This window comes from Chinchilla lanigera, unplaced genomic scaffold (genome assembly GCF_000276665.1).
Source record: "Chinchilla lanigera isolate Chin_1 unplaced genomic scaffold, ChiLan1.0 scaffold00044, whole genome shotgun sequence".
In the NCBI taxonomy this organism is placed as follows: domain Eukaryota; kingdom Metazoa; phylum Chordata; class Mammalia; order Rodentia; family Chinchillidae; genus Chinchilla; species Chinchilla lanigera.
Window position 1 is genome coordinate 11,084,448 of NW_004955445.1, and position 14,883 is coordinate 11,099,330.

General features: G+C 52.3%; 1 protein-coding gene across 1 annotated transcript in view; it reads left to right on the plus strand.

Moving 5' to 3' along the window:
• Nucleotides 1-14,883, plus strand: part of Cdh22 (cadherin 22, type 2) — a gene marked incomplete at its 5' end in the record, with an annotated part of 67,424 nt that continues 52,541 nt past the window's right edge. The window contains 2 exons of the mRNA XM_005392577.1: nt 1-87; nt 9,153-9,447. Coding sequence (XP_005392634.1) covers nt 1-87; nt 9,153-9,447 — 382 coding nt within the window. The remainder of the gene's footprint in view (nt 88-9,152; nt 9,448-14,883) is intronic.

Sequence of the window (14,883 nt, forward strand, 5' to 3'; positions counted from 1 at the left end):
GCGGGCCGCGTGAAGCGCGGCTGGGTGTGGAACCAGTTCTTCGTGGTGGAGGAGTACACGGGCACCGAGCCCCTGTACGTGGGCAAGGTAAAGTGGGGCCCAGCGCTGCCCGGCTCTGGCTGAGGGGCGCACTGGTGCGCGTCCGAGACCCCGGCCCCCTGTCCCGCTCCAACTTCCCCGACCCTGTGCCCCCTCCAGCTGTGCTCTGGCCGAGGTCGGCTGAGCCTACCCGCTACCCGAGCTCCCCCACACCCGGCTCAACCTCCTCCTTCTGCATCCTACAGAAGGGGGAGCCAGTGGGCAAACGCAGCGCATGGGTAGCTAGATGCACGTAGGACTTAGCGTGCCGATCCCAGCACAGCACACACAGTTCTGGCTACTGCCTAAAACGCCGCAGTAGCTCCTGTGCACCGGAGGCCACGCCCACACTCCTGCGATGAACAGGAGGATCCGGCCCCTGCGGCCAGACCTCCAACCACACTGCCTGGGACTTCCAGCCCGGTGCCCACCTGAATGCCCATTCCCTCCTGCCACCGCCCCTGTGCCCGCGTTTACTCCCCGGACCTGCTCTTTGCTGCTCCTTCTAGTAAGTTACCTGACTTGCACTGTGGGTCTCACCACCAAGGCCACTTCCTCGGAGAAGCTCTCCCTGACCACCAGCTAGGACAGGTCCCCCGGTACATGTCCCCTGAGGTCCTGGTGTCCTCCCTTCATGACACCTTAATTATGCCTGTGTTTGCTCAATGGTAGACTTAGCATGTGTCTTTTGCTCAGACTATGTTTGCTGTGCTCACCGTTAAATCCCCAGTGCCCAGCCAAACTCTGTTCGCTGAATGCTTGAAAGCCCCCTTCTCAGACTCTCCAAGTAAACGCTGGTTCATCTGGCTAAAGATCTGTGCCTCCGAAGTAAAAGGAACTGAACAGGACTTTTATTCATTCATTCAGTTCCTGCCCCTGGTGGGGCCCAGGTGTGATATTGGGGAGGCAAATGTAAGTAAGATCTAGCCTCTGCCATTTGGGGCTCCACAGAATAACAGACATCGTGGTGCATGAAAAAAACTATACCTACCACTGAGTAGGTACTCCCTAAATGCTATCCATTGGTTGGCTTTCTGGAGGAAAATACACTCAAACTGGGTTTTGATATATGAGTAGGAGTTCATCAAACTGATGTGAAGACTATGCAGACTTCAGAGGCCTGAAGCAACTTGGCTTATTCAGATACTTGTCAGCACTTGATGGGTTGAAGTGGAGGGTGACTGGAGGATGAAAGCATGGTGGTGCCCACACACAATTCTCTGGCTTTTATGAAGGCCCATCAGCTTTCCAGGAAGTTTTGGTTGGCAATGGGAAGCTTTTTGAAGCTTCTGGTGTGCCAGAATGTCTGAGGCTTGGGAAGCTAAGCAGTTCTGAGGCCCTAGGATAGGATTGTTGACAAGGACAGGAGGGAAGCCTCAGTCTAGATCTTTGGGTTTGCACATGGGAAACAGCTTTTCTCTGATGGGGACCCGGTAGTCCCTGGGCCTCAACTTCTTTGCCTCCTTACCTGTGGTTGAAGTCAGGCCTCATAAGTGAGCGAGGCAGCAGCCCTGGGCAGGTACACAGCCTTTCTAGAAGTCATCCAGCTGCCCAGAGGCACAGCCTAGGACCCTGGCTCCCCCAGGCTGGGGAGGGGTCCACAGGGGGAAGGAGGGACCATTGCTGGCCCAAGTGGGAAGGTAGCTCAGGGTGAAGTAGCTGACATTGAAGGCTTTGAAGCAGACATGGCCAGCCAAGTCCGAGGCCTTGTTCTGCCAACCCGTTCCCCGTGTGACCTGGAACAAGTCACTTTGCCTCCCTGAGACTCACCTCCAACTGTACAAGTGGAACTCTGAGAGCCCGCTTCCTAAGGGTGTCGAGGATTAAAAAAGAAAACAGCATATAAAGTGTTGGGCCTATGGCTTGTTTGCTGGTGGTTATTTTTTATTTTTCCCGTATAAAGTACTTAATCCTGAAACTGCGAGGTAGGAAGCCTCATTCCCCTTTGTAGGCAAGGAAACCGAGGTCAGAGAAGCCAAAGTCATGGGGTGGCCAAGTGGCTTAGCCAGCATGCGAGCCTGTGTGAACTAGAGTTTCTGAGTCCCCGGGCAGAAAGGCCTGCCCGGGCCTGACTGTCCAGACCACACAGAGGTCTCCAGGCTGGCACAGAGGCCAGTGGGTCCAGGAAGACCCCAGAGAGAGCAAGAAGGACTCTGACATCTGCTAGATGTCACACTCAGGGCTCAGCCCTGTGGTTGGTAGCCGCAGCCAGGGTTCTGCAAAGGCCCCTCCAGCCACCCAAGTCCCAAAGAGAAGAGAAAAACCAGCTGCTGATTCACCACCCGCACCTTTATCCACTGAGACTTACTGCCTGCAGAGCACGAGCTGAGCCCCACGCCGTCCCCTTGAAGTACCGTCTGTTGACAGCGGAGCATCCCAGTAGGAGCTTTCATTATAAGGAGGAGAAACGGAGGCCAAGGCGGAGAGCAGTGTGCCAAAGCCACCCGGCAGCGGGGCGGCGGGATCAACCAAGGGACCAGGCCACCCAGCCTCTGCGTCCTGCTCAGCGTGGTGGCGCAGGCCTGGAATCCCAGCACTCTGGGAGACTGAGGCAAGAGGATTGCAAATTTGAGCTCAGCCTGGGCCATGTAGTGACTTAGTGAGAACTTGTCTCAAAATAAGTAAGTGAATAATAAAAAGGGCTGGAGATGTAGCTTAGTGCAAAAGCCCTGGATTCAATCCCCAGTGCAAAGAAAGAGACAGAGAGAGAGAGAGAGAGAGAGAGAGAGAGAGAGAGAGAGAAGGAAAGAAAGCAAGAGAGAGAGAGAGAGAAAGAAAAGAAAAGAAAAGAGAAGTCCTGTGGCTGGCTCCGTGCCCACTTCAGTTGAGTCTACTTTAACATGTGCTATGAGCCAAACATTGAGCACCCTGAGACCTTCCCTTCCCTTCCCTTTCCTTGCGGAAGCCTCTTCCTCCCTCTCCCAACCTTCACCCAGAGCCCTGCTCTCTCGTGCTCAGGGCTACCCCTGGAGAATCACTGTGTGCAGGGAGAAAGAAGTTTCTGTCTCGTTTGCAAATATTTGCCCCTTGCACTTTCTTACCAAGGAGGCTTTGGGTATGAGCAGGGGCCAACTGGAGCTAGATGGCCTGGGCTCAAATCCAACTCCCTCTCTCTCTCTGCTTGTGATCTTTCTCTCCTGGCCACAGTGTTTAACCTCGCTGTGCTTCAGTTTCCTTTCCTGTTGAATGAGGCTGTTACCAGGACTTCCTCAAAGGGTTGTGGCGGTGAGGGATCTAGGAGTTAGTGTAGGTCAAGAACCTAGACCAGCACCGGGTCCTGACTCGTGCTTGGTAAGTGTTTGCTTTTGTTGTAAATTTGGCTCACTTTGCTACCACCTGATACACCATCTACGCAGATTCTACAAACCCCTGCCCTGAGTCCCCAAAGCCGCCTTAGCAACTTGACATCCTAGTTTCTCACCGCTAATTGGGGAGCGGCTGTCACTGGCTTTCTCTCCACTCTAGGACTGTGAGCTTGGGCTTTTAAGACGCACCTGTCCCCTTTCCAGCCGAGCCGGCACATGCGTGCAGCTGGTGTGCAGGCACGCACACTGTGCACGCACACACGCTCACACCGTTCTCCCTGGCTCCTCAAGGAGAAAGGGCTTCTCCATGGTTGCAGTTAATTCACTGCTTCCTGGTCCCCCCCACCCCCAGGGAGCCGCTCTGAGCATCCATCCATCCTTGTCGAATTCCAAAGGTAGCTTAGCAACAGCACTGCCATCGTGAACCCCCGGCGCCCAACAGTAACCTATTTTACAATCGCCTCCTCCTTCCCTCACCCGCTGCCAGGCTCCTGTCCGCACCCACAGGAACCTCAGCCCTGTGGCTGTCACCGAGGCCCCCAAGACAGCTGCTCGCCCGTCCTGCCCCATCCAGGCTGCCTCACCTCCTCACTCCACCCCCCTCAAAGCCGGCTCCCAACATTTCCATAAAATCTGGGTACTTTGACTAATCCTTTTTCCGAACTGTAATTTCCCCCGGGGCTTCTGTCAGCTGGATGTGGATTTTGTAGGATTTTTAATTTTTTTAAAAAAGATAGAATTATGGGGTCAGCACTTATGACCAACTCCTGTGGGCGGTGAGATCTATTTTAGATATACGGCAGGATTAAAGTGGGGAGGAGAGCAGATTTAATTAAGTTGCTAATATTTAAAGAAAATTGATGAACTCTTGGTTTATGAGTCGCGCTGGCGTGAACAGACCCCTCACATTCCGGGGGAGGCTTTTTATTTGATTTGCTTTCCGTTTAAATCCTGCACTCGTTTTATTTGCGTAGCCGCACTGTCCGTTTAATTGTCTTTAATAAGGAAAACGTACCTCTGCTCGCATTTAATTTTGATTTAATTAGGAGGAAGTAATTAATGGCCTCGTAAATCCCATTTTTCAACCCCCTGGGATGAGAAACCATCACTCTCATGTTTTACGCGTTGTTTATGACCAAAGGCTGGGGCTCGGGGGATTTCTCCTCTGGGGCTGGCCTCATCCGATGCAGTAGTAAGAATCCCGCATGCAGTATCAGAGCAGCTGGAGGCCACCTTTTGTTAGCTGTGTGGCGTTAGGTCAGATTTAGAGCATCTCGGGGCCCCAGTGTGCCAGTCTGTATCACTGGGAGAGAATAGTCTCTGATTCGCAGGATTATTATGAGGCATCGGTGAAATAAGGGTAGAGGGTCTAGAACTGTACCTGGGACATTATAACACCCGGCCGCTGTGCTCCATCATCCAGCTTGTGTGTACCTGGGAATAAACAGAGTGGCAGTGTCCTTCATAAATCCCAGCTGACAGTTGTACATGTTGCCATGCATGAATTTAATGTAATGGTGCTGAGCCCCAAGCTGGGTGCTGGAGATATGGAACAAACAGCCATACGTTCCACCCTCAAGGAGCTTGCAGTCTCGAGCTGTCCCGTGTGCTCACTCAGCTTGCCCTCTGCCCACTGCCTGGGCACCTCGTGTGTGCCAAGCGGGTGGAGCTCAGACAGATGAATGGAGCTCAGCCCCCATCCTGAGTCCCAAGGCAGCTGGAGGCACAGACCTGCAACACTTGGTGTCACACAGGTGTGTGGAGCAGGATAGGGCGGGGAAGGGTGAGGTCTCTCAACCAAAGGGGAAGGCATCTGAGAGGGTGACCAGGAGGAGGGAACAAGCTGAGCTTCAAAGACAAGAAGGTGTTGGCTGAAGGCCCCTGGGTCTCCAGCGTGTCGGAAATTGGGTCTGTGGTCCTTGTGTCAGGAGATGGTGAGGATAAACGAGGCGACCCTTCAATCCCTTCTGAGACTAGGGAGGGGAAATGACAATGCCGATGTACACTGGGCACCTATTATGTGTGCCAGAAACTTCCACGTATTCCCTTATGGCTCTTCAGAATCTGTGGGGAAGCAATATCAGCCCCATTTGCAGATGAGAAAATAGAGGCTTAGAGAAGGGTGACCACTTGCTCAAGGCCATGCAACAGCTCAGTAGCAAAGCTGGAGCCAGCACTCGGCTGCTTCTGACTTCAAAGCCAGTTATCTTCCCTGATTTGTGACTGAAGGCCCCCTTCCAAGTGGCGGAATGGAGGCTGGGAGAGAAGAGGCCTCCAAGGAGTGTGAGCTGCTGGCGACAGGGAAAAGGCTGTGAGCAAGACTTGTCAGCTCCCATCCCTGCAGCCCATGGACTCCCCGGCAGCCCACTGTTTCCCCTTTATCCCTCATCTGCTGCTGGAAATGCAGTAAACAGAGCAAAAGCGGGCACAGAGGGATTCCCCTGCAATTTGAAATCAAACAGACCTGGCCCGTCTCGGTCTCCTCACCTGGTAAATGGGGATTCAGGCACCTACTCCACAAAGTCAAGTTACATTTCTGCCCACAGCCTGGAACACGTCTGACACACAGTAGGTGCTCAATACATGGGAGGGCCATCATCCTTCAGGCTTTGCTCACAGCTGAGAGCCTTGAGAAACACGTTCTCAGCACAGAGCCTGAGACGCTCCGTCTCCACCCGGAGTCAGGACCCGGCTGAGGGCAAATCCACAGCTGCAGGCTCTTAGCTTCTGCCTAAGCCGATTGGCCCTGTCTGGCTCTGAAGTCCCAAGAGAGCAGCTGCTGGGCCCCAGTGCTAGCTCCGTGTCGTGCCTGAGAGAAGAACATCGATGACATCATCGCTGGGTTCCACTTCCTCCTCCCCACTCCTCACTGATAAGTGATCCCTGTCCGAGTCGGAGTTAAAATGTCAAGGGCTGCAGAGACATAATGAAGATTCAGGAGACAGGGAGAGAAGGAAATAGCCATCGACACAGTGCTTGAGTCATTGTGAACATGCTCTCATGTACTCCTTAGCATACCTTTGCCAGGTAGGGCTCCCACTGATGTCTCAAGTAGGAAAGCAGGGCTCAGAGAGGTAAAATTAACAAGCCCATGGCCACAACATCAGTAGGTGATGAAGTCAGTTGGGAGCTTGGCTTCACACGGAGTAAATGACTTCCCCTATCTGTGCCTCAGCTGACTCATCTTAGAAATGGGAATAGTAATGTTTCCTAGGGCAATGACGGTGGAGACCAATAAAATTATTGCTGTTAAACTTCCCTCCAAATGGCGCCTCATCCACCACCCTGCTCAGAAATGTTTGCCGATTAAATAAGCCAATCACAGGTCCGATTGCAAAGGGGGAGCAGGCACCCCAAGAGGGAACAAATCCACCCTCTCCCACCCCACCTCCCGTGGGAAGAAGCACGTAAACAGCCAACAAGAGAGACAGGTCTCCTCATCCCCACACTGCCAATGATTCAGGGCCGACGTCCTGAGATAATTTTATTGGGGGCATTAAACTGAGTTATGAGGTTTTTACAATCCAGCCACTTATGAGAAATCTATTAACAGTAACTGGACAGGAAGAAGGCTTCTCGGTGGAGCCCAGGACGGGCATTAATTGGGGCAATCTATAACAGGACAGGGACCCGGAAAGGTTCCACCAGACGCCTCCATTTACTCCCCGCAATTTCTGCTGAGAATCAGCAGACTCGCCAAAAAGAGAGAGATGCCCATTAATCGGCTAATGAAATATGAAAATGTTTATGGGCCATTCAATCTTCCAAATGGCACTTCTATAATCCACCTTTCAGACACAAAGTTCTACCCGCAGAATTTACACCCTGCTCCTCCTTCGTGGCAGGGGTGAGCCCTCCTCCCTCTTCCTGACGGATTCATTGGCCCTTGGCCCTTGCTGAAGGAGCTGGGGTTCACAGCACCCTGGCCCAAGAAAAGCTTTAGGGATTCTCTCGTTCATACCCCATCTCCACAGAAGCTTAGAGCAGGGACCTGCCCAAAGTCTCTGGCTTCATCCAGATGGATTTTCCTCTGCTCGGGGCTGCCTTGGAGATTCGGGCACTGGAGGGTAAAGCCTTAGGTGTTTCTGTTTACAGGAAAACAGACTTCTTGCTGGTTCCTTCCCAAGAGATCTCAGCGGAATGCAAACAGCCTGGGGTCTGGAGCTTAGCGGTACTGGAATGAGAGAAATTCCAGTTATATATAGTGAACATTTAGTACTAATATAATAATAACTATAGCTACTGTTTATTGGACACTTATTATGTCTCGGGCAGAGCTGATTTCCAGCTAGTACAAACAGGTATAGTTGTACTGGTTGTTAAAATACTGCAGAACCTGCATGCTGACAGTAAATAGTCCCTCTCCACTCCGTGCCCTAATTCTTGGTCCCCTGGACTTCGTGGTCCAGCAGCCATAGCATCTCTGCATGGCCCAGTGGGATCCTGCTGCAGTACCACTCCATGGGCAGTGCCCCACCATGCTGGCTGTTAAATATGGTACATGTCACTGGTGCCGGGCAGCTGCTAAGGGCCTTAGGGGATTCTCAACTCAGTGAACCTCTCAGCTCCTCCAAGAGGACGTGCTGTTCTGCTTGCCCTGTTACAGATGTAGTGACAGGCCCAGAGAGGGGCAGTGACTTGTGCACGAACTCACAGGGGGCTGCTGCTGAAGCCAAGGCTCAGCCAGGCTGAGGGGCCCCTCCCTTCCTGTGAGTCCTGTGGAGGCTTAGGATGGAGGGGTAGGATGTGAGCAAACTGCGCCACTTTTCTGATCCTCGGTAGGAAAATGGAAGAAAAGATAATCTGAAAAACAAAGTAGCAAAACCTACTCTGGTCAGGCCTGTTTTTAGAGTCCTGGCCCGGATAAGGGTACCTACTGCACAACCTGGTGTGCCAGAGGTACCCGCCGATCCCACCCCATCCTCCCCTCTTTCACCCTCTATCCATGCCATGTGCCAAGTCCTGAGCCCTTGCCCTCCCCCCATATCCTGAGATGCTTAAGATGCCACCCTAACCTCCCGGGGCTCCGAGCCTGCAGGAGATGGACCTGAGTGAGGTCATGGACTAGCAGCTTAGCAGCTCACTAGAAATGCAAATTCAGAGGCCCCACCCAGAACCACTGAGTCCGAGGCTGCATTTTAACAAGATGCCCAGGTGATCTGCATGCATGCTACAGATTTCAAAGCTCTGGGTCGGTGATCCTATAAGACTGAACATGATAATGATGGCTCGAATACTAAGAGATCTTGGAGGGAAGTGGGGAGGGGAATCCAGAAAATTTTTCTAGAAGAAGCGGCTGAGCCTGGCAGCGAGTGGATTTTCAGTGGGCAGAGAAGTAAGGACCAGGCTCAAAGTAAGAGCCTGTGGGTTCTGCTTGCTGCAAGGCAGAGAGGTAAGGAAGGGACTGTGGTCTTCTTTATAAAGTAATGGTGAGCCGTGGGAGGACTTTATGCAGGGAGGACTCATTCAGATCTTTCTCTGAAGCTGATAGCTCTGGGGGCCAAGGGGAGGGTGGATTATAGGGCAAGACTGGAATAGGGCAAAGCTAGAGTAGGGCGAGCCACAGGACAGGGGTGAAACACCCAGGGCAGAGATGGTGAGGCTCAGATTGGCATGAGCATGTCCTCTGGCCTGTGTCTTCAGTGAAGGTGCCAGTGTGTGTTGAAGGACAGATGTGCTTAGGAATAAACCTTCAGTGGGACCCAAGTGCGGTGGCAGAGAGGAGCGTCCTCCCCGGCCTCCACTCTGCCTTCCTCCCTACCTTCCCAGATCCACTCGGACTCAGACGAGGGTGACGGGGCCATCAAGTACACCATCTCAGGCGAGGGCGCCGGGACCATCTTCCTGATAGATGAGCTGACGGGCGACATCCATGCCATGGAACGTCTGGATCGTGAACAGAAAACCTTCTACACGTTGCGGGCCCAGGCTCGGGACCGTGCCACCAACCGCCTGCTGGAGCCCGAGTCGGAATTCATCATCAAGGTGCAGGACATCAACGATAGTGAGCCGCGTTTCCTGCATGGCCCCTACATCGGCAGCGTGGCTGAGCTCTCTCCCACAGGTGGGCTGCAGGCACTGTGGGATCAGGGTGGGGGTGAAGCCAGGGTGAATTGCCCCACTAGAGAGAGACGCCAGGTCCTGTGTGCAGCCTGCTCGGCAGGGGAGGAGAGACAGGAACTGCAGCCCCAGGACACTAGGCACTCACATAAGCCCAGCAGACCCCCCAGGGCAGGCATAGTCCTGGACACAGGTCCAGCTGCAGAGCTGGACAAGGCCATACACATGACCTCAGCACAGCCTCCTATGGACATGAACCTGCATGTAAATGTCATGCTCAGACGTGGTCACACACGCAGGCACAATCTTGCACACGCAGCTGCAAACCTGGACACACATGAGCCCCGCCCACATACAAGCTCAGCTGTGCACCACACACAACTGCACCTTAGACACAGCCTGACAGGCAGGCAGCATTCTGTTCCGGTCAGGCACACAGGCGCACTACATGCTACACCTGCAGGAAAGTTCAACTACACAGACACAGCCCAGAGGCCGTCTCACCCCCAGGGCCCAGCCACGCACCAGACAAGACCCTCACACAGGGAGCCTCTGTGCAGTCTCGGCCACATACACGGACCCAGAAAAAGGCTCAAACAGATGTTCCCACACTGGACCTCATCAATCTGGGGGCAGCCACTGAGCAGCATCCGAAGGTGCCACTCACTGCCCATCAGGAAGACCCCAGACACAGTCAGTTGCCCGTGTGACTGCGGGCAGCCAGGGGTACTGCAGCTGCATACATATCATTGTGTGTGTGGAACAGGAAGCCAACTGTCCAAACCCACATCTGCACCAAGACATCAGACACAGCTGTAGTCAAAAACATTTGCACAGAACAGGACAGAGACTAAGCGCTGGGGTCTGACCATGGAAGCTTCACTTAGCCCAGGGCTCCTGAGGCTCTGGTAGAAACTAGAGCCACAGGATGAAGGGCACAAGCCAGGAGCGGCCACTCCTCCCCAGCAGGTTAGACTGAGTTTTCTGTGAGCCAGCTCACCCGGGAGCAGTGTCCCAGGCCACGACTGCCTCGACGTGCCCATGGCTTTGTGCTGCCTCTCTCTGACCTCCTGCTCTGTGGCTGCACGTCAGAGCCAGAGTTACTTGGGTTCTTGGGAGAGGGTACGTAAGACAGCAGAGGGAGAGGAGAGAGGCCAGAGAGAGTGGGGGCAGGAGGCATAGGGGACAGCAGAAAAACAGGGCACAGTGTGAGTGTGGGCTGTGTACATACCAAAAGGGTTCATGTGTTGCCCGATGTATGTTTGCATGCAGATGTGTGTATGCATGGCCTGTGTGTGCCGGTGACATGCTGTGTCTATTGAAATGTTTTCATTCATTTAACAGTTATTTGTTGAGTACCTACTATGTGCTGGGCACTGGGGACAAAGCAGTGAAAAAGCAGACAAGGAAGAGCACATTCTCCCTAAGGAAGACAGACAATAAAGCAAGCAAACAGATTGTTGGTCCTGTAAGAAGACCAATTCTAAGCAGAGAGAACAGCAGGTGCAAAGGCCCGGGGGTTTAATTCTTCCCCAGGAGAAGTGGCAAGGTGACTAGATCATGCCTCTTATAAACTATAGCTGGGTCTTTACCTTTTGTACTGCACAAACTGGGAAGTCAGGAGAGGGTCTTGTTCAGAAGAATGACATGATGTGATTTAGTTTGAACAGGAGCTCATGGCTGTTCCATGAAGAATAGATAGGCGGAGGAAGAAGGAACCGGGGAAGGACAAACAAAGGAGCTGGTTGCTCTTGGAGGAGGGTACCTTAATGACCGATGAAAGAAGTGGTGGTGACTTGGAAAAGGTGGTACCACAGGGAGCCTTGAAATGAGGTTGACTTGTGGATATATTTTGAAAGTAGAGCTGAAAGCATCTGATAATGGATTAGATGTGGGGTGTGACAGAAAGAAAACCCGAGGGTGCGCATTGGGATTTTGACCTGAGCGATGAAATAGATGGAATTTCCATTGACTGAGATGGGAGGAGCAGATTGGGCAGCTGAGGGGAAGCAGGAGTTTGGTCTTGGACACGTAAGTTAGAAGCGCTTACTAGGCACAGAGGGGAGGTCTTTGAAAAGACAGTTGAGTAAACAGGTTCAGTGGAGAGGACTGAGCTGGAGAGATGCACTTGAAAGTTGCCGGGAGCAAAGACCGGTGGAATTTCAGACCCTGACAAGAACTTAGAAATTAACTTTGCAAACTGGAAAACGGATTTGGAGAGACAGTGACAAGCCCAGGGTGACACAGCAAGCCAGCGGCAGGCCTGACTTCCCGGTCCCCACTCCTCAGCTTGAGGTCTGGCCTGAGCATTTCTGCATGGAACAGGCCAGAAAGTCAGCCAGAACTGATGCTGCGGAAGCAAGCAGGGGCTGGGTCCAAAGGAGCCAAGGGAAGCAGGTGGCCTTTATGGCTCTAGAGGCAGCAGGACGGACGTGAGCGTCCCTGGGCTTGGCCACTAGACTGTTGGCCTGGCAACAATAATGGGAAAATTGAGTCCAAGAAAAGGACAGCAGCTCATTCCAAGGTCACACAGGGCATAGGAGGCAGAGCAAACCCCCAGTTCTTGGTACCCCCGGAAGTCCCAGCCCTACCTCTTCTACCTCTCCCACCCCAGTAGCTGTCTCATTGCACTCAGAAAAAAAGAGGCTTGGACAAGTCAGGGAACCCAAAAAGGGGAAGGCAGAGGCAGAAATTAAATTAGTTTATTTCATTTGAGCAACTTTTTGAAGGAGAAACAAATCCGACACCAGGGTGCTTGCGGAGACTCCAGGCAGCTTTGAAAATCAGTCACAATTACTGAGCCTCCCGATCCCCGGCAGAAGAGGGCGGGGCCGACAAGCGGCAGTGGGGTCTGGGCAGCTTCGGAGATCAGAGGGAGCAGGGACGCAGTTTGGGACATGAAAGGCAGCAGCGCTCACAAATTAAACCACTCAGAGCTTAAAAGGGAAGGGAAGTGTGCCAGGGGCCCTGATGAGCCATGCTTGTGGTGGGGGTGGGGCTTGCCCGCAATGCTAGGCTTAATGCATGCAAGCAGGTCTTGAGCTGCCAGTTGGGAGGTCTGGCGCTCACATGACCTTGGGCAAGTCCCTGTGATCCTCTGGGTCCCAAGTTCCCGTCTAAGCGCAGAGAAGGCTCATCCATGCCGCAGATACTTACTGAATGCCCGCTGGGTGCTCTGTGTTATACCAGGCATTGGGCATTCTTAGGAGGCCTCCACATCAGAGCAGGGAAGAGACAGGAAAGAAACAAGCAAATATACAATACCAGCAGTGTGAGTGCTACACAAATAAGGGAGTCTGCAGTGATTTGGGGGGAGTGCTATTTTAGGCAGAGGGGTCGGAGAAGGCCTTCATTACAAGAGGACATTCAGTTAAAGGAAAAGAACCACAGACCTATGTGAAACAGTGATTTCTACGTTATATTGTGTACCCAAATTACCAAGAGAGCTTGTGAAAGCACACATCACCACCCAAATACCCCAGGGTGGATGAGTCCTTTGGTCGGTTTCTGTTTTCCTTTGTGGTATTACAGATCACAGTCAGAGCCTTGCACATGCTAGGTAAGTGCTTTTCCGCTGAAGTACACCACCAGCTGCCCACCTCCCACCTTGAGGATTTCTGATTTAGTAGGTCTGGGCCGTTAGAAGCGTTAACAAACTCCCGGATGATGTTGCGGGTTCAGGGATTACACATGGAGAGCCACTAAGCTAACAGTAGAATGCTCCGGGTACAGGGAATAGTAAGTACAAAGGCGCTGTTGTGTCTGAGGAAAAGTGAGGGGGTCAGTGTGGCTGAAGAGGAGTGAGTGAGGGGGAGAGGTGTCCGGATCCCTTAGAAGAAAGATCAGACGTTGGATCACATAGGACTTGGTAGCCATTAGAAAATTTTCAGCCCTACTCTGAGGAAGATGGGAAGCAGAGGAGTGGCATAATCAAACTTATATTTTAAAAGAATGACTCGGCTGCCATGTTGAAAATAGACCCGAGGGGGGAAGGTTGGGAAGAGGGAGATGAGTGAGCAGAAGACGGCAGTTGTGAAGTCGAGAGGCAATGCTGGCTTTCGCATCGCGTAGGTGATAGAAGAGATGGGATTCTCTGTGTGTGCTGAGGGCAGTGCCCACGGGGCCTGGGAGGAACTGGATGTGGGGACTGAGAGACAGAGGACACAGGAAGATGCTCTTGACCTGAACAACTGAATGGAGGGGTGGCTATGATGGAGACAGAGAATGCTGAAGGAAGAACAAGTTTGCAAAGTAAGGAGTTCATTCTTGGGCATGGTAAGGTGGACACATTTACTGGAAGTTCAAGCGGAGATGCCTAGGGGACACATGGATGAGGGGTGAGAACATCAGCAGAGACGGGGCTAGAGACACAGTTCTGGAAGTCAGCAGCAGAGAGACAGCAGGTTTAAAGCTGGAGGCTGAGTGAAATTGACAGGGGCATGGGTTTTGATAGAAAGAAAAGCAGGACTAGACAATCTTTTAATGCTGGGGACTTGGACCCCTTTCCTGGGGCATCATGACTTGACCAATAGCCGGCAAAGGGATTTGATAGGATTCCCATGCCCAGTTCAGTTCCACCTGCTTAAGGATGCCAGCTGTGTACAAGACACTATACTTGGCACTAGTGAGAATACAAAAAGGAGAAATTCAATTCAATACACATATATTAGCCACTACTTTATTCTGGGCACTGCAGGGGATGCAAAGATAAGTAATTGAATTAAATCCACAAATGTTTATTAGCACCCATTATATGCAAGGCCTTCAGTGTACTTGGCTTGATCGGGCTTGCAAAGATGAGTCACCTACCTTAGCAAGCATTTAATAGGACCCACTTCTTTTATAGGCCCACAGAGGATAGAAAAATAAGTAGCTACTTTGGATTTAGTAGACATTTATTAGTGCCTACTGTATACATGGCACTTCGCCAGGTACGTGGGAATTGGCAGTTCAGTAAGACACTGCCCCAACCTCAGAGCGGCTGTAGATCAGTTCCATCCCCCCTGCCAACTTTGATCAACTGGTAGTGGCTGTGGTGCTGTGCTGAGGAGTCAAAGGCCTCCCAGCTGAAACAAATACCACAGCAGACTAGTGATGTCTGCCACGAGCAAAGGATGAGGAATGTGGTGGCCCACATGCCATAGAATTCCCACTGCTGGCCCATGGAATTGGGGCTCAACAGATTGTGGGTGAGTGGGCAGGGCCCTAGGGCAGCCATGTTCCCGTGTATTACACTTCCTCTGTGAGCAGCATCTGTAATGGATGGAAAAAGCCTGCTTTGTAGTACAGCCCGCGCTGCTTGGGATATTCACTAAATAATAGCTATCAGCCAACACTGCTTTCACAGAGCTATTTCCCTTTATCCTCGCAATCCTGGAGAATAAGCAGGGCAGGTATTACTGTCTTCATTTTGCCAATGAGGGAATAAATGCAATGAGAG